This window comes from Gopherus evgoodei, chromosome 24, assembly GCF_007399415.2.
Source record: "Gopherus evgoodei ecotype Sinaloan lineage chromosome 24, rGopEvg1_v1.p, whole genome shotgun sequence".
NCBI lineage: Eukaryota > Metazoa > Chordata > Testudines > Testudinidae > Gopherus > Gopherus evgoodei.
The window spans coordinates 5,985,356-6,005,221 of NC_044345.1; the positions used below are offsets into that span (position 1 = coordinate 5,985,356).

General features: G+C 55.8%; 1 protein-coding gene across 2 annotated transcripts in view; it reads right to left on the bottom strand.

Moving 5' to 3' along the window:
* The window catches only part of SV2A (synaptic vesicle glycoprotein 2A), a 49,964-nt gene that overhangs the window by 10,983 nt on the left and 19,115 nt on the right, over positions 1–19,866 (bottom strand). For both annotated transcript variants that reach the window (XM_030542255.1, XM_030542256.1), the window contains 6 exons: positions 10,788–10,968; positions 8,828–8,979; positions 6,572–6,705; positions 5,328–5,417; positions 3,781–3,891; positions 2,358–2,446 (listed from right to left, as the gene is read on the bottom strand). In XM_030542255.1, coding sequence (XP_030398115.1) covers positions 2,358–2,446; positions 3,781–3,891; positions 5,328–5,417; positions 6,572–6,705; positions 8,828–8,979; positions 10,788–10,968 — 757 coding nt within the window. The remainder of the gene's footprint in view (positions 1–2,357; positions 2,447–3,780; positions 3,892–5,327; positions 5,418–6,571; positions 6,706–8,827; positions 8,980–10,787; positions 10,969–19,866) is intronic.

Below are 19,866 nucleotides of genomic sequence, written 5' to 3' on the forward strand. Positions count from 1 at the left end.
TGAGAACAGAGAAGCCGGTTAAATACAACAGCCGCTGAGCCAAAATCTGGCTGCTAAACTCAACGGGGCTGCCTGGGCGTGAATGGCGATTCCCCAAGCGACGGGGACGCTACCCCTCTCCGCCGGAGACTATTCCACAGCCTAGCACGTCTCACTGCTGCAGAAAAGGCTCTTCATTGTGAGCATGGCTTTCCCAGCTTTCCCTTTGCACAGCTCCTTTCTGGGGCAGCCCCGTCCGGATGTTGGTGGGGCCTAAGAGCTTTGGCAGGGCCAGGCCTGTGCAGGGAAAGTCAAGAAGTGAGGCAAACAGCCCTGCCACTCCCTTCCCCATTCTGCAGCGAACGCATGCGAGCATCCCAACCAGCAGGAATAGGACAGCCTGAGGCCCAGTTTGCAGAGATGCCCAGTGGGTGGATTTCATAGGAGCTGCAAGCACTTGGCACCCAATTCCCTGGCGTGTTGGTCACTGCAAATAATACACCCAGCCGCAGCAATTATCCAACCATCCCAATAACGGACCCACTCATTTCCTGTAATACGCTTTAGTGGAGTAGTCCAGAGATTAGCTTGCTAAAGTTAATTGCCAATCAGTTCACTTGAATTAGAACAGGAGCAAGACACTCTAGCCTTTACGCCCACAAGCAGGACCTTGATTGCACGAGAGGAACTCCACGACAATCACCTCTCTGCCAGCTCCAACTAACAGGACGTTGCAGAGATCAATTGAAGAGACCCTGTTCCTGATTGGAGCCCTCACCAGCTCCCCATGGCCTGGGCTGATATCCGCAGCTGAGCTCGTTTGTCCCAAAAAGCCAAAGAGGCAGATTTCTCCCTGCAGGGCCACTGTGCAAATTGGCGGCCTTTGATTCTCCTTATGATGCTGGTAATTGCTCCACTTACATTAAAAGTCAATGAAATATTTAATCACAGCGATGCCAAGACTGAAATCGAGGGGAGCTAGGTGCCTGTATACTTTTAAGGATCTGGACTCAGATCCCCAGCTGCTGTAAATTGGCCACAGCTCCACTGGAGTTGCTGGGCCAGTACCCCAGTCAGGGTATATCGGCCTCATTCCACTGAGTCTGCACCGAGGAGCGGCCCGAGGAGTTTAGGCCCTGAAAATATTGCCTCCGCCCAAGCGGTGCTGGAATCTTCATCCTCCTCTTCCTCTCCTTGACTGTCACAGCTCCTTTCTCAGCTCTGCCTCAACGCTCCAGACCCCAGCAAGGACAGAATGCTGCTCCCACCATCTCCACCCCAACCCCCAAACCCAGCCGTCCCCACCCCAATGCTCATGCTCCTCCACCTCCCCCCATTCAATGCAGGATCCAACCCAGATTGAAATGTTCTATTGGTTTTTTTTCAAGTTTTCGATCTGCTGAAAAGTTAGAACAGTTTCATTTTTGGTTCCTCCCCAAACAATTCCTCCTCTCTTTTTCGGAACGGCTGGAGAACCGAAAAAGCTGTTCTCCTGCTGGCCCTAGCCAGAGCCACGGCTGACGCCAAGTGACTGGGTATGACCCATTGCCGACCACAACACGGCACCGACTGGCTGCTGCAGAAGGAGCTAGGGAGAAGGGAAGCGCACAGAGGACCTCACGTGAAGCCAGGCAGCATGAGCAGGGGGCGCCTGTCCTCTCTGGATTGCAGAGCTGTCCTCTGACCCTGGGCACCAACCCTACAGTGGGTGGGGCGGGGGGTCTGACAAGGTACAAAAGTGGCTCAGGGGAACATCGATACCCAGCAGCTGGAAGATTCCTGTCAACCACATTGTATTAATCCCTCCCTGGGAACGCCCCCTTCCCCGCGACAATATCTTACGTCCCCCTCCTTCAGACTGCATGGATTATACTCGCATCCCTCATAAGAGCTACACCAGGGTGTGACCATCTCTCCCCAACAGAGACAGTACGTGTAGCGGTTAGAGCAGGGGACAGGGACTCAGGACTCCAGGGTTTTGTTCCCAGCTGTGTGTGTGTGGAGTGGTGCCTAGGGGTTAGAGCAGGGTTGGAGCTGGGAGTCAGGACTCCTGGGTTGCACTCTTGTCTCTACCATTGACTGCCTGACCTCTAGCGAGTCACTTCCCCTCTCGTACTTCAGTTTCCCTGGCTGTAGTATGGGCATAACAGGATTCCTCCACCTTTTGCAAAGCACGTTGTGGCCTTCACACTGTGCAATGGGAAAACATCACTGAGTCCGGGATAATTCATGGCTCAGAGGAGACCCTGGCCAATCCCCTCCCCCACTGGGAGCAGAGCCAGGAAGAAACCGACCCAGCAAGTCACACAGAGCAAACAACACCGGGGCCGAAATCACCTCTCCAGCCCCTCCCCCAGGAGTCCCCACACGCATCCCACCTGAAGGACATGGTGAACCACACAGCCATCATCATGAGCGTGACGCGCCGGTACTCGGGGGCAAAGCACTGCAGGAAGTTGCTCCAGACCTGAAGGAGGGAGAAACGGGGAGCATGAAGGGACCCTCACCGCCATACCAGCTCTGCTGGGGCACAGGCACAGCCAGGGACACACCCAGCTCCCAGCAGGGGCAGCTGGGGACTGGGGAGATACGGGGGAAAGACCTAAGAAGAGAGACAGGTAGAGGGAAGATGGAGGCAGGGGGGATGAGTGGGGAGATGGGGCGTGATGAAGGAAGAAGACAAAGATGGAGAGAAATACTGCAGCAGATGGGGCGAGCTGATGCATGTGCAAGAACAGGGGCCAACAGGGGGGTTGGGATGGGCACAGAGGGGGCTGGGGTGCAGACCCCACGTCTCCAGGAATCCCCACTGAGTTCAGCAGAGCAGGGCCCGGGGGGGTGCTAGGACACACAGGATACTGAGTGGCCATTGGACCCCCCTCACCAAGTCCCAAGACCCGGGTTTGGCTGGTAAGAGAGTCCCTACCGCACGAGCCAGGTGCCCAGCCCTGGAGACCCAGCTGGGCACATCCACATCCCTCTCCCTGCTTGGTCACGGCAAAGCAGCCTGGCTGGAAACCATTGGAGCAGATTGTTCCAGCTCAGGGTGGGTGCTGGGCAAGGCCGCGGACAGGGATCAAGGGGAGAACCTGGACATGGCCACACTGGTCTGTGTGTTACAGGACCCCCAGCTGCGGCGCCACCAAGGATGCTCCCTCAAGTAACCCCCTCGCCCAGGAAGCCAACGCGAGCCACACGGGGTGGGGACGACCTCCCCTCTTCGGGCTGGGAGAGCACCCTTGCGGTCATGGCCACGCTCGGCTGCGGGTTCAAATCCAGCCCGAATCATCCCCTGAGGGGACTGGGACCCAGTCCAGGTCGCTGTGGGACCAGATCTCTCGGCAGAGGAGCGGAGGGGCTGTGGAAGCCTCCTGCCCCTGCACTGGGCACAGTGCCCCGGCCCAGGGACAGGCCAGCCTGAAGCGAAGGAGGCTGGTGTTGCTGGACAGGTAAATCCCCTTCGCTTTGCAAGGTGTCACTCAGCTTTGACCTCTGACCCCCGAAGTGTTGCCCTACAGTCCTTGCGGGGCTATGAGGTTGCATCGCATGTCCTGCTAAAGCTGGTCAACTAGGGGGGAGGGAGGACCCCACCTCGCTTCCCCCCAGGGCCCAGCACGTGGTGCGAAGTGCCTCACAGGGGGCATCATGCCAGCTCTCAGCCACACTGGCGGAGGACTCTGGCTGCATGGAGCCGTCTTCTGGCCTGAATCCAGCCCTGGTGTAGTGCAGGCCAGGGGTTGAATTGGCCCCTGCGTTTCTGGGTTTATGACAAGGTCCCGGTCGCCCAGGGGCCGGCCCTACCTGCTGCAAGAGGTTCAGGATCCGAACCATCCAGCGCCGGTACCAGGTGCCGGTGTCCAGCTGGATCTCAATCAGCTCGTCCTCCTGCTTGATGGTTTTGATATGGGTGACCTGCGAGGCGGGAGGGAGTACGAGATTACCGGTGGCATGGGGCAGAACGGGGATGTCCCCCAGCACGGGGCGGGACCTGACGCCAGGCATGGCAGGACAGGGATAAAGCACGGGCAGCAGGACGCTCAGAGGGCAGAGATGTCAGCCGGTTTGGTCCCTCCAGCCTGGGGTCTCAGACTAGCCAACGACCCATCACCACGTGCCAGGGGAACCAGTGCCAGGTTGCACCCCGATCTCTGCTCCTGGCAGCAGGTTTGTCCATTACACCACAGCAGCGCAGACCGGGTGCAGGGAGGTGGCCTCTCCCAGGTTGGGAACCGGACTGCCCCGCAGTACTTCTCCCATCCCCAAACACCCCGTCTCAATCCGCCACCCCCTCCCCTGCTGCCCCAACAGTCCCCACAGCCCTCCACCCACCTTTCACTGGCTCATTGGAAAAACTAATCACACCAAATCCAAGCGGAGCCCCTCGAGTCTTTTCCTCCCAAGCCACTCTCATCCCCCCCCACCCCGCTCGGCTTTGTGCCTCTCCCCCTCTCACATTCTCCCTCAGTTCCCTCTCATCACCCCTGTCTGCCTTGATGCCACAAACCAGCACCCCCCCTTACTCCTAGCAGCGGGGACCACACTCGTCCTAGGGCTCAGATTCTCCCATTTGAGCTAATCCTGGCCTAGATGTCGGATGCTGGCCCGGCGTGCCATGTTGCCCTCTAGCAACTGGCCCATATAGAGGATAATGGCCTATTACTGCTACCAGCTAACGCAGTTACTCCTTTCGCTCAGGGGGTTGGGGGCCAGGTCTGTGCTTTGGTGTGGAAGATGCCAGGTTCCAGCCCTGCTGCTGGGCCATGGGGCAGGACCTGTTATATTTATGGGGTGAAAGAAATTATTTTGAACAAAAATAGCATTAGCAACCCCCTCATGGGGGGTCCCTATCCCACCAATGGCCCAATAGAGGCAGCTGGCACCATATTCCCCTCACAATCCACAAGCGGGTTTTAGACTCTCAGCCCTCACAAAAAGTAGGGAAATGGCCTAGCGGACAGAGCACTGGGCTGGGACTCAGGAGACTCATGTTCTATTCCCAGCTTGCTGGGTGACCTTGGCTATGTTGCTTCCCTGCTCTGTGCCTCAGTTTCCCCAGCTGTGAAATGGGGATAACGATACTGCTCTGCTGATGGAAAGAGCTAGGGATCATTATTGTTATTTACAGGTGGGGAACTCAGGCACAGGGAGGGAGTGGTTTGTCCAAACTCGGCATAAGAATAAGATCCAGGTCTCCTGATTCCCAGTCCAGTGCCCTATTCACAACACCCTCCTTCGTCACCATGGACAAGTGTTTTCCCTTGGCTCGCCCCTCTCTTCTCTAGCCTAAAGGTCTCTCCTCTGCCCCAGGGGACCAGAGCAGCCAGGGAGGGCGACCGAGCAGCACTTACTGAAAACACCCTCTCGGGGTGGCCCTTGGCTCGCATGTTGGTGTCGTGAACCTGCTTCAACACCATCCAGGCCTCGTCGTGCTTCCCGTTCTGCAAGAGAAAATCCAAGGGGGCAGCATGGGGTGCAGGCTGCCTCCCATTGCCAGCTTTTCCAGAGCCCCCAGTGCTAGACACCTGGGCTACTGCAACTCAACCAACAAGAGGCACCCCACTGCCCCATGCTTTCTGGCTTGAAGGGAAGTCAGCCATGCAGGAGATGCCCCTAAGAATTAGGGTCACCTCGGCCGGCTCTCAACCAGGGGTCCAAGGCCCCCTGGGGGAGCCTGAGCAGATTTCAGGGGGTCCGCCAAGCAGGACCGGCATTAGACTCACTACAGCCCAGGTCAGAAAGCCGAAGCCCCGTTGCCCAGAGCCCTTCCACCTGGGGCTGAAGCCGAAACCTGAGCAACTTAGCTTTGCGGGACCCCATGTGGCCCCAGGCAATTGCCCTGCTTGCTACCCCCTAATGCTGGCCCTGGCTTTTATACCATGGAGGTTTTATAGCACATTGCGGGGGCCTCAGAAAGAAAAAGGTTGAGAACCCCAGATCTAGGCACCCTGCACCTCGTGCCAGCACTGGCCTACCTCTCAGACCAGACCCTAAGCCAGGTGTCGCCGCCCTCCAGGTATCATGCCCCACTGCTGCAGCCAGAATGGCCCTTCCTTCCCTGCTCCCTCCCCACCTGCGCACAGGGGCATGGCCACGAGTCACCCAAACAAACGGTAGAGCCACAGGATGCCCCATGCTGCCAGCGGGCTCTAAGCACCATCCCTGCCCCAGGCTGCTGATTTAGCATTGGTAACAGGTGCTGCTGGGTTGACAGGAGCCACCTCTCCATTCCCAGAGCTCATAAGGAAGCACCACCTTTCTGCATCGCCCTCCTTCGGGGCAAAGGCGGGGGATTCAGTCCTGGTGCACCTGTTCACTGCTGAGGCTGATGGGTTCATTGCTAGGCCCAGGGCAGTGACCCCAAAGCCCCGTCTCAGAGAGTCCCGGGCTGCTCCTGGACTATCTCTAGTTTCTACTGCAGGAGGTTGGAGCAGAGCTGGGGGCCAGTTCAGCACCTTGTTCCCATACCCCAGATCCAGCCTGTGCCCCCTTTCTGCCTTAGATCCTGCTGCATCCCAGCCCAGGGCCCCAAACACAACACGCACAGATTAATCCTTTCTGGCTCCCTCTCCACATTGAGCCGCATGGCCTTTACCTCCAGGAAGAAGCGTGGGCTCTCAGGCATGGTGGTGAGAGCGCCAATGGCAAAGACGGAGGGAAAGGCGCAGACCAGGACAAAGACCCTCCAGCTGTGGAACTGGTATGCGGAGCCCATCTGGAAACTCCAGCCTAGGGAACAGGATGGAGGCAGGAGATGAGAGAAGCAAAAAACAGGAGGAGGAGGAGTGAGACGTGGTAGAACTCAAGATTCATAGATTCATAGACTCTAGGACTGGACGGGACTTTGAGAGGTCATCGAGTCCAGTCTCCTGCCCTCATGGCAGGACCAAATACTGTCTAGACCATCCCTGATAGACATTTATCTAACCTACTCTTAAATATCTCCAGAGATGGAGATTCCACAACCTCCCTAGGCAATTTATTCCAGTGTTTAACTACTCTGACAAACACGGTAAGATAGTTACACCCAGAGCTGACTGCCAAGAGTTACAAAGGGATCTCTTTAAACGGGGTGACTGAGGAACAAAAGGGCAAAGGAAATTCAGTGCGGATACGTGCAAAGTAAAGTACATTGGAAAACCGAATCCCATCTATACAAACAAAACAACGTGGTCAAAATTAGCTCTTACCATTCACATATGAACATAAGAATGGCCCTATTGGGTCAGGCCAAAGGTCTATCTAGCCCAGCATCCTGTCTTCCGACAGTGGCCAGTGACAGGTACCCCAGAGGGAATGAACAGAACAGGTGATCATCAAGTGATCCATCCCCTGTTGCTCATTCTCAGCTTCCGGTAAACAGGCTAGGGACACCATCCCTGCTCATCCTGGCTAATAGCCCTTGATGGACCTATCCTCCATGAACTTATCTAGTTCTGTTTTGAAGCCTGTTGTGGTCTTAGGCCTTCACAACATCCTCTGGCAAGGAGTTCCACAGGTTGACTCTGCGTTGTGTGAAGAAATACTTCCTTTTGTTTGTTTTAAACCTGCTGCCTATTCATTTCATTTGGCGACCCCTAGTTCTTGTGTTATGAGAAGTCGTAAACAACACCACCTCTCTCTCATGAGAGAGATCTTGAAGTCATTGTGGATAGTTCTCTGAAAACCTCCACACAATGTGCGGTGGCCATCAATAAAGTGAACAGAATATTAGGAATCATCAGGAAAGGCTCCCATCCCAAGGGTGTGGTGGGGAACTGGAAGAGTGTGGGAGGAGCAAAGCAGGATCCAGGCTCCCAGTGGCCGGCAGGCAGCCTCACTGGTCTGACTGACACCCCTGGAGCAGTCCAGAGCCTGGCACTCAGGGTTTAAATGCCACCCGAGACTGCCTGCTGCCCCAACACGCCCCCTTGGCGAGGGAATTTCTTTCCCAACTCCTTATCTTGCAATCAGTTCAGCCTAGTGCACATAACAAAGCCTCTGGTCCCTGGATGTTGTTAGCATCCACATCCCAGCCAGGGCATGTCTCAGAGTCAGCTTCAGGGCCAGCGTCCCCCAACACACATGCCCTCTGCTCTTACACAGCCAGTGTGGCCTGGCACAGAGCAGGCGCAAGAGAGGAGTTCAGGCCCACCAGATGTCTCTGCTGACGCTGCCAGCCTGGGGGTGTGAATGGCTGGGATGGCGAAACACAATCCACGCAGACAGCTAGGCTGTGACAACAGGTGTGAACTGGAGAGGCAGGGGCTACAGAGCTAAAGCTGGTCCAAAAAATATGGGGTTCCCCCCTGGAAACCTGATTTTTCAGCAGAAGTGTGAATACCAGAAGATTTTGATTTGGAAATGCCACTCTGGTGCCTCATGGGAGCTGTGGTTCGGGTGCCTCATTCTCTATAGGCCAGGCTGCCTGGCTGGACTACATGTCCCATGATGCACCACAGTCTCCCCCCCACTTGGAAAGGGGAGATGGTGCCTCTTCAGAAGCCCTAGCCATGGTGCATCATGGGAGATGGAGTCCAGCCCATAGGGGAAAATGGCAAACAGGAGGCACCCAAACTACAACTCCCATGAAGCACCATGGTGGTATTGCTGAATCAAAATGTTTCTGCTTTGAGAAACTACAGGATTTTCTGAGGGAAGCAGACACTTGCAAAAAAAAAATAATTTAGTAAAAAAAATCCAATTTTTTTTCAGGAAACAGTTTTGATGGAAAATTTTCAGCCACTCCTATCCATAGTTCATTACTAGCAACCCCTGACCCACTCATTCTTTGACACAGTCTTTGTGAGACCACAGTGGCTTTCCCAGCACAAGGAGGATGGGAGCACCAGCTGGCCCCCTTTTCTCTTACCGTAGTGAGGGATGATGGCCCAAGCCATGGCTGATGCATAGATGCCCCCAATCATCCAGAACATGCAGAGCCAGCTCAGGTGCTCACCTCGCTTCTCCTGAGCTAGGAACTCTGAGAAGTAGGAGAAGACAATGGGGATTGAGCCCCCGATGCTGGGAAAGGGAGGAAGAAAACATGGGTCAGAACAGCTTCCAGTAGGAGAGAGCCTGCAAGAGCTGGCAATCCTCATGCTGCAGGGCATAAGCTCATTGCCAAATGGGAAAGGGGTCAGGAAGGACTTGTCCGCACCCTACTGCAAGGTGCTGAGGTTTTAACACCATCCTCTGAAGCCAGGAAAGCAGACCCGATGCGCCATCAGCCTGATCAAATATAGCGGCAGGTAGTGGAGGCTACCAAGTTAGAGAGGCAGTGAGTAGAACAGAGCATATACCTGGGCTAGATTAATTATGTGTTTGCTTAGGGTAGGGGGGCGGGGGGAAGAGATCCGAGACTGGAGGGATTCCCCATTACCGACTCTTGTTCCATATCCATTGTAGACACACCAGCCTGGCCAGATTCTGGCACTGGGTCTGGACGTTCCTTTCCACAGTGTTGGTTTTCTCAGGGAAGCCTGCTCTTAATTACCTTAATTACCAGCAGATTTCTGCTGGCAGATTCCAGGCGGTGCGCCCCAGAGAAGGGGAATTCAGAGGTGCACGTGGCATTAGCATCTCAATTCATTACGGCACCTGCTTTCCTGCCCAGATGTAGGAGCTAGCTTGATCAGGCAAAGTGGCAACTTGGCTTATAAACCCACTGGGAGAAGAGAGTTTAGGGGTTAGAGGAGGGGGAAGGGAGACAGGCTTCCTGGTCCTATTTCTGGACCAGCTACTGATTTGCTGGGTGACCTCGGACAAGTTACTTCAACTCGCACCTTCCATATCAGTGGCTACCTTTGATCTCCCAGCAGGGCCGCCCAGAGAGGGGGGCAAGTGGGCCAATTTGCCCCAGGCCCTGGGCCCCACAGGGGCCCCCATGAGAATATAGTATTCTATAGTATTTCAACTTTTTTTTTTATGGAAGGGGCCTCTGAAATTGCTTTTCCCCAGGCCCCCTGAATCCTCTGGCAGCCCTGTCTCCCAGCCAGTCTCCTCCATTAGCATGAGCAACAGAGGCTCCAGGGATGGAGCCCCCTGGAAGAGCTGGTAGTTGCTGCGTTGAGATTATCAGAGGGAAGGGAGGGAGAAACTGGGTAGGATGTCCAAGGGGGAAGGGAGCAAATGGAAAAATATTACAGAATTTCCCAGGACATTTCCATTCCAGATCAAACCACTGGACCATACAGTCTGGTATCCCTACCTCCTGCCACCTCAGATCAAACCACTGGACCATGCAGTCTGGTATCCCTACCTCCTGCCACCTCAGATCAAACCACTGGTCCATACAGTCTGGTATCCCCACCTCCTGCCATTTTGGATCTAACCCACTGGTCCATATGGTCCAGTATCCCCACCTCCTGCCATTTCAGATCAGATCTTACTGGCATCCCACCAGTTGTCACCCATTTGACCACTGGCTCATCTCTGCCAGTTTCCGACCTCCTGCTATAACATATCCAGACTCTGGCCCATCTGCTGAGGCCTCCCAACTGCCTCTCGTGTGGCAGCCCTGACCACAAGTCTACCTAGCTCCCCCTCTTCGGATACCACCACTCACCCAGCATCCCAGACTAGACCATCCCAGTTCTGACCTGGCCAAGAGGAGACCTCAGTGGCTCTAAAAGCTCCGGGGAACGGGTTTTCCATCCCAGAGACTGGAAATGGCTCACGATCAGTTTCGATCCACAAGCCATGACATGGCCAGAGGTAGACCTTCCCCTTGGCCCCCTCAGGGACCAGATCCCATCTGGGGGCGTGAACAAGCCACCCTCCTGGCACAGCATCCAAGACGAGCGGGCTGGCTCCTGGCGGGCCTCCCTTACCCTACTCCGGAGAGCAGCCTGCAGAAGAGGAAAGTGCCGTAACCTTGCACGAAAGAGGAGAAGAAGGCGAAGACACTGTTGACCGAGAGGGAGATAAGGAGGCACTGCCTCCGGCCGATCCGATCCGCCAGGCCGCCCCACAGGAATGCTCCCACCATCATGCCCAGGTAGACGATGAGGCCTGGAGGGACACAGCAAACAGAGTGGCACCTGTCAGCAGTAACGACAGCCCTGGCACTCCCTCAGGGCTCAGCAAAGTATGTCCATGCAGGGGCCGTGCGGCCACCAACGCCAAGCAGCAGGTGCTGGGGTGGAGTGCGGCAGGCGGGTAGCACAACAGCTTCTAGGAGGCAGGCAGTTAGAACAGGGGCAAGAAGCGTCAGGACTCCTGTGTTCCACACTCAACCCCGTGCTCTATGCACTAGACCCCACGCTTCTCCCAGAGCTGGGGAGAGAACCCAGGAGTCCTGGCTGCCAGCCTCCCTGCTGTAACCACTAGACCCCACTCCCCTCCCAGAGCTGGGGAGAGAACCCAGCAGTCCTGCTGCCCATGCTGTGTCTGAACCCCAAACCCAATGAATTAGGAGCTCCCTCCCATAGCGGGCAGCCCATCACTCTTCTGGCTGGTGGCTCTGTGCAGCTCCCAGTTCCCCCACTCCCACTCCCCCCACCTGCCCTGCCAGCAAGGGCTGTGATCTCCCAAGTTGTCCCAGCAACCTGTGGCTAATTTCTTGCTGCACTTCTCTTCCACTGGGGGATGCAGGCGCGAGAGGAGCCCTGCTCGCTGCCCCAGATAACCGGACTGGTACGAGGGGCAGCCCGGTGCCACAGGGGGAATTGTGAGCCCAGGCGGGCAGAGGGCTGCTGTAGCTGGGAGCAGGGCATGGCGGGAGATGGGAAGGGAGGAAATGGGGAGAGATGTGCTATGGGGTACAGCTGAGCTGGGGGGCAGAGCACAGGGGGAAACAGGGGGCGCAGAGGGGACTGTGTCATGCTGCAGAACTGAGCGAGGGGGATGGGGGTGAGCCAAGGGGGCAATGGAGGAGCAGAGACACAATGTCACACTTCAGGGCTGAGATGGAGGGGGAGTTGAGCACAGATGGAGATGAGGGGAGGTTCCAGTGATGCTGCAGGGCTGAGTTAGGGGGCAGAGCATGGGGCAGATAAGGGTGCCGGAGAGACTGTGTCTGGCTGCAGGGCTGAGCTCAGGGGGAGATCGAAGGGAGCAGCGGGGGACAGTATCACGCTGCAGGGTTGAGCTGGGAGGCAGAGCACAGGGGTGCAAGGGGGTATCCCTGTAATGTTGCAGGGTAGGGGTGAGCACAGGGGGAGATGGAGGCATGGGGGGGTTCATGTCACAGTGCAGCTCTTAGCTGCTGATCGCTTCAGTATGGAGGGGAAACAAATCCCTTCACCCCCAGCCTCCAATCCTGACATAGCAGAGTGTGATGAGGACTCCAAAGCGGCACGTTCGCACCACGGTGACGGCAGCTGTCGACCTGCATGATTAGCACGATCCTGATCCCTCCTCCCGGGGATTTCACGGCCCATCGGGCAGCTAAAGCCGAGAGGGCTGACTCGGACCCCGCAGCCGCCCAGGCTCGTCGGCCTAGCCCGGGGAAGAGAAACATCCTCCCGCCTACGCAGGCCAGACCCTCATCTGCGTCGTGCCCAGCTCCTCTCCCCGTGAGCGGCCTGAGACAAGGACGAACACCCCCCCAACACACACACATGCTGAGTCACTCCTCCCTGGAGGCTGGTGGGCTCTCCCGGCCCCTCTGCCCTTCACGTCACTTTCAGGAGATGCCGCGGCTGCACCACGGCAGGGGAGTTCTCGCTAAATCCTGACTGTTCAATCCAGGGGATGGCTCTCCAAGGCGGACACATGGCAAGTGCGCGTGGCTGCCGCTTGCCAGGTCGCTGTCCGGGGCCAGCCAGAGCCCAGATTCTACCTCCAGTGACGTGCCCCTCAGTTCTCACGGCCTGGAATCACTCACACCCACACCGGGGCGAGGCAGCTGCTCCCAGGGCTTAACGAATAATGAAAATCAAGCCATTTTTTTACATTCCTAACTGATGCAGCAGGCCCAGAGGCACCGGGGCTATGAACTGCCACGCCTAGAATTGCCAGCCCTGGCCCAAATTAAGCACTGGCTTCTCCTATGGAATCTGCCACCTATCACCAAGACAGCACCCAGACAGCTGGCTGAAGGCAACTTTGGAGCCTGCCTGGGCTCCTGGGGAGGGCTCTGGCCCGCGTCCTATTCCTGGCTCTGCTGCTGACTTGCTGGGCGACTTCCGCCAAGTCAATTCCCCTACAAAAGGGCACAAGGGCAAAACCAATTTTCCAGATGCAAATTGGACTCTCCAAGCCCCGCGGGACAGTCACCATTAATTGTCTCATATCATGGCTGCACCCAGGAGCCCCAGCCATGGGCCAGGCCCCTCTGGTGCTAGGTGCTGCACAAACCCAGAACAAAGGGATAGTCCCTGCCCCCAAGGAGCTTGCACTCTAAGCAGAAGGCAAGAAACACCAGCTGGAGGCAAAGCAATGAGGTAACACTGGACTAATATTAGCAATGAATCACTCAAGCTGGTGTAACAACTTTACAATGTCTGAATTCCAGGCTACAGTCATAAAACCACCCACGAAACATGAAAAGCCCAAAGAGCATCACCAAGGCTGGTGGCAGGCAGGGAAATACAATCCTTGGATCGGTAAGGTGGAGAATACTCAGCAGAAGCAGAGACGTTATCACTATTGTATAAGGCACTGGTGAGATCGTCAGCTGCTACTGGCCCTGGGCAAAATTTTCCATCTGAAATCATTTCAGGATGAAAAAAATGCAGATTTTTTTGTCGACCAAAACATTTTGCGAATTTGTATCAAATTCATCGAATCGTTTCAAGCAACCCTGCCCTCTCAAAAATCCCCCCCAAATTTTGAAATGTTTCGTTTCCACATTAAGCAAAAGTTTTCAATTTTTCAATTCAAAACGATTTTCCATTTCAAATTTTACTTCAATTTTAGTTTAAAAAAAAAAAAGGTTAAAGAACTGAAAACCAACCCAAAATGAGTTGAACGGCTCATTTCATTCAAAAAAAAAATAATCTGAAAAATTTTCATTCTGAGGGCAACCAGACACTATTCCCCCCCAGTTTTCCAATTCAGACACTGAAGATCAGTTCTTTGCACAGAACTGGGTCCAGTCCTGGTGTCCGCACTTCAACAAGGATGTTGACAAATTGGAAAGAGTTTGGAAGAGAGCTACAAGAATAATCTGAGGCCTGGAAAAACCTGCCTCTCAGCAAGAAAGTCACGCTACTGTAGCTATATTGACCTAATCCCCAGTATCAGGGGGTAGCTGTGTTAGTCTGTAACCACAAAAACAGTGAGGAGTCTGGTGGCACCTTAAAAACTAACAGATTTATTTGGGCATAAGCATTCATGGGTAAAAAACTTATGCCCAAATAAATCTGCTAATCCCCAGTGTAGACACAGCTAGGGCAACGGATGAATGCTTCCATCGACCTAGCTACCATTGCTCAAGGAGGTGGTGTTCCTACACTAATGGAAAAATCCCTTCCATTGCTTCAGGCTGGGTCTACTCTGTGGGGTTATGCCAACATAGTATGGCACCGTAGCTGTGCCAGGATAGTCCTCATAGTGTAGACATGGCCTGAATCTAAATTCAAACTAGAAATAAGGTACAAAATTTGCACCAGTGAGGGGTCTGAACCTCGGGAACACTGCTCCTAGGGACGTAGGGGATTCTGCATCCCTTGGGTCTTTACATTCATAGATGTAAAGCCAGAAGGGACCATTGTTGATCATCTAACCTGACCTCCTGGATAACCCAGGCCAGAGAATTGCTCCAAAATAATTCCTAGAGCAGATCTTGTAGAAAAACATCCCATCTGGATTTTAAAATTGCCCGTGATGGAGAATCCACCACAACCCTGGATGAGTTAATTACTCTGCCTGTTAAAAACTTACACCTTATTTCCAGTCTGAATTTGTCTCACTTTAGCTTCCTGCAGGTTTTCTAATCCTTCAATCACGTTTGTGGCTCTTCTCTGAACCCTCTCCGAGCTCCCAACATCCTTCCAGATTGGCCAGCTCTTTCTCAGAGACACATCCTAGCTCAACCAGAAGTTACGGGCTCCATGCAGGAATTGCTAGGGGAGGTTCTCCAGGCTGTGCTGTGCAGGAGAGCAGACGAGATGACCGGAACGGTCCCTTCTCACCTGAAAATTGACACATCCAACAGAACTGACACAGTCGGGACTCCCTGATGTTTCCAGAGGGGCTTTCATACCAAACAGGAACCCAAAGCTATGGCCCCAACCCTGCAATCGATCCATGCAGGCAGGTCTGAGGAAGGGTCTGTCTGGGCTCAAGGATTAGATGGCAGGACCAGTCACCCTTCCAACAGAGCAATGATGGAAAGACTCCTGCAACCCCCCTCACTCCTGTTTTACACCAGTGTATTCATGGGGGAGAATGAGGCTGCTGCTCTTGGGACCAAACCAGTGCCGGGACATAATGCAGGTGCTCTCGATGTCTGCAGACGCCAGAAGGATAAGTACTAGCTCGAGCTGTCCACACCCCACATCCCTCCACACTAATCCTGATCCTGAGAATCAGTGGGAAACCTGTACAAAGCCCGCCAACTTCAGCACGGGCACCCATGCCCTACCCTAAAGATCGAGCCTTAAAACGGTCTGCGATGCCTTGATCCTTTTCCAGTCCACGCAGCAGCTGGTGGCTCCAGCTGGAAGACTAGGTCCCCAAGGGGACTGCACAGGCCCAGAAGGTGAACCCTGCAGGGCAGGGTTGGAGCATGGCCGTGACGGGCTGTATTCAGGGGCAGCTCACCCCGATGCCTAACCTAGTTGCATGCATAGGAGGCGCTGGTCTCCGGGGCAGTCAGTCCAGCCCTTCCACCAGTGCTGAATCTACTTAAAACACAGGGGAGAAATTGCCCAACAAGAAATCATAAACCAGCCCTGACTAGCAAAACTAAGAAACAAAGTCCAGCTGGGCTCCTGGGCTGGAAGAAGTGGCTTATTGGCGGGGTGGGAAGCCTGCCACCACAGCAAAGCAGTGGAGTGCCGGGAGGCAGAGCGCAGGCAGAGGAGAAGCAGCTATTTTTATCCTGCCTTTCATTTCGATTTGAACTGCAGTCACAGGGCCATGCGTCAGCGTAATACAAGGTGACAGGCCCCATGGAAGAGCAAAGAGCCACAACCATTTTCTTCTGGACAGATTGGGGTGGAATTCAGGGAAGGGGGCATATGTGGCAAGGGGACATCTACATTTCCAAATGGAGCCAGGAAGAACCATATTCCTCAAGCAATCGAGTGTATAGCTGGCAGGAGCCATACGGCTTTGGAACCAGGGTGCCTGATTAATAGCCACGCCCTTCCTACACTTGGGGCAGGGAGGTAAGAGAACTCCTAAGCCCTCTTATTTCCCCCCCACTCCCGCCTATATGCTGGGGTCATGCAAACTTCTGTCCAACCCTGGTGTAAATTACAGCAGCCTCAAGGCTGCTCTAACTTACATTCTGTTTCCCATAGGAATCAAAAGGCTACCCATAGTGCAGTGCTCTCTAGCCACCCCCCTAATCCACCCCCATGCCAGGGGCTTGGAACAGGGTGGGTGCTAGGCCCATATGCCAGCTCTGCACCAGCTGGGAAGGCCTCTGCATGGGGGGTAGGATTCTCAGAGGGTTGTTTCCACCCCCTTTGTGCTGCCGGAGTGTGACTAAGGATACGTCCACACAGCAGAGGCGGGAGCTTTGCTCTAGCTGGCTCGGGTACCAATAGCAGGGAAGCTGCAGCAGCACAGGCTGCAGCCTAGGCTAGCCCTCCGAGGAAGGAGCCAGGGTACCAGAGCAGGCTTGAACTGAAGGCTATGCTGCTGTGGTTGCACAGCTATGGATACTCAGGCTGGCTCGATGGAAGCTAGCATGGACCACACCCCATGACCGCAGCACAGACGTACCTGGTGAATCAGGGCCAGAGACATTAGAGATGGAACCACCTGGCAGAACCTCGAGGCTGGTGCAGGATTGTTCCCATAGGGGGCATTTTCCCACAGGTTGTCCAGCCTGCTCCCACCCTCCCACTTATTCCAGCCAGAAACTTTCTTCCACTCAGGTGCCATCCCATTGAATCCAGGGCTCGGGGGTCACATAAGGAGAGCAGAGATTGCCCCTCCATCCAACCCTAAAGGAACAGGTTGTGCTCGTCCGCCCGGGCTTGGTTTGTTTCCTTCGGGAGCAGCCTTTGGTGCCCATGCTGCAGGGATGTCAATTCTCTGCCAGCTCTCGGCTCTGCACCCCAGGAACAAATCTCCCATCTTAGATTGTCAGTTCTTTGGGGTAGGGCCCAGCTCTTTGTTATGTGCCTGTACAGTGCCCCAGAAGTTGGGGGAGTGGCATGTCCCAGCCCATGGCCCGTACAGCACCCTGCATGGGGGAGGTGCAGGCCACAGCCTGTACAGCACCTAACACTGGAGGGGGGGTCCCAGCCCACGGCCCGTACAGCACCCTGCATGGTGGGGGGGAGGGGCGCAGGCCACAGCCTGTACAGTACCCTGCACTGGAGGGGGGTCCCATCCCATGGCCCGTACAGCACCCCAGACTGGAGGGGGGTCCCAGCCTATGGCCCGTACAGCACCCTGCACAAGGGGGGGGCCACAGCCCGTACACCACCCCACAATGGAGGGGGGTCCCAGCCCACAGCCCGTACAGCACCCTGCACCATAGGGATCCATGACGGCAGCTCCTAGATGCTACCACAATGGTAAGTAATCAAACATCTGGCACAGGGGATGGGAATGGGACATGGGGACTGTCCCCTCCCAGACACCCTTTCCCTCCAGCAGCAGGATCCAGAGATGGCGCAGCGGGGTGGCTTCTCTCCGCTCCCCGTTGCTGCATCCCACTAACGTCCCATCTGGCTCCTCCACCCCTGGCCCTGGGGTCTGTCCTCTCCCCACCCCACTTGCTGAGTGGACGCAGCGTATCGCTCCCAGCGGCCAGATCCACCTGGAAGTCCCCAGGCTGATGGGCCCAGCTCCCACACATGCCAGCCAGAGCAGGGCACGAGGCCCATGTCCCACCTCATGCCAGGGAAACCCAGCTGCATTGCCCTGCACAGCCTCCAGTAAGTTTACAATGCAGCCATATGCCACACCTAGTGTGCAAGGTGCCACCGACTGCCCCCTCGCTTCACAGGTTCCCCCGGGGTTCAGTCCTTGCAGCACCCGTGCTCAGCAGTTTGACCTGCTGCTGGATCCCCATCGCCCAGTGTGCCGCACTCAGCACTGGCAGGGGACGCAAGCCCCCACTCTGGTTTCCAACGGCTGCCTCGCGCCTCCGCCATGATGGAGGATCCAAACGAGGAGCAGCCAAGGGCTGAATAGGCAGATTCGTCCTTCTCGCCCCCTGGCTCCATCACCAACCCAGCGCCAAACTCCTGCACACCCTGGTTTACTGCTGTGTATTGCAGAGGCTCCCCTCTCTCCAGCGCCATTTCCTCCAACCCTTACGTTCCAGCGCCTGGAGCCTTTACGCCCAAGGCAGCTGTTCAGGGTCCTGGCTCCCCTACTTACACTGGGGCAAAGCCCCGTGTGACCATAGGGCCCCTGGCACCGCCTTGCCCAGGCCATGGCTTTGAAGGGAAGGGCACCATGGTCAAGTCGCCCCGTTGGAAGTCTCCCAACCAGATTCCGATGCCACTTAAGCCTGCTGAGCTCACAACAGCTGCCAAGGGCATGGCCCCAGGTGGGTCCCGGGCGCAGAACCAGCCAGGTCTGTGGGGCTTACAAGAGAGCTCACCAGTCTGCAGGCGGCCCTGTCCTCCGCGCCCTGGAAGCTCAGCATCATAACAAACCCAGTGGCTTTATCGGTCATGTTTACGTTTGAATTCAGCACTGTCAAGTGCCACAGCGTGGCATCCCAACACCGCTCTGCCCTGCAGCTGGCATGGAGGAGCTCTTCGACACCGACAGAGGTGTCCCCCAAAGCCCACCAGAGTTGGGGGCTCAGCCATGGGGTGGGGAGGAACAAACCACTCATGGTTCTTTTTAGGCACAGCCTCCCTAAAGACCAACACTACACTGTTCTCCAGTAAGAGCCCCCAGCCACCTCGGCTGTGCTTGGGGCTACGCGGTAACCGGTCCTGCAGACTACTGGGGTACAGCAAGTAAAGCGAGGAGAGGAGGGAGACCCGCAGAGAAAACATGAGTTAGAAGCAGAACGGTTTCCAAGCAGAGTGGTTGCAGCTCCCCTCCCCGAGCATGTTCAGTCAGAGCTCCATATCCCCCCGTGCACGGGGTCTGAGCGCGATGGTGGAAGTGGAGTTGACCTGACCCTTTGCAGAAACAGCTCCCCACCTCCCCCCATGCTCAGAAGACAGGCAGAGTCCTGCCCGCGCCCCTGCCACAGGCCCTTTCATCCAAACACAAGGCACATGCTTCGGAAAGGCGGCTGGACGGCATGAGAGATGGGCCTTTTCCGGGAAGCCTGCAGGGCCAGCGAGGGAGGCAGAGAATAAAGCCAGCGTCCCCCGTATTGAGGTGTGCAGACCCGGTGCAAAGCTCGGGAAGGAAATGCTCAGGCAGCTGCTAAGGGTGCTGGGTGAGAGAGGAGCTGATGAGGGGACATGCCAGTGACTGGCAGACTCAGGGTTACAGGCGAATGGCTTATCAAAGGGAGAGACCCTGAAGCCTAGGGAATTAGTCCTCAGGATCCGCAGACAGACAGGCATGGGCCAGGACTGGGGCTGTTATCAGCCAATTCAGAACACGTGGCCTGGGAACAATGGAGGAGAAGGAACTGTGGTTATTAGTCCTGGGGTAAGCTACACCGAGAGGCAGGGGGCAGACTGGAGACTGGCCTCTTGGGTTCTATTCCCAGCTCTGGGAGGTGCTAAAGCAGGGGTCTGGGAGTCAGGGTGCCTGGGTTTTTTAGTCCAGTGGTGGGAGGGGAGTTGGGTCTAATGGTTAAAGCAGGGGGCTGACAGTCAGGACACCTGGGGTTTTTAGTCCAGTGCTGGGAGGGGAGTT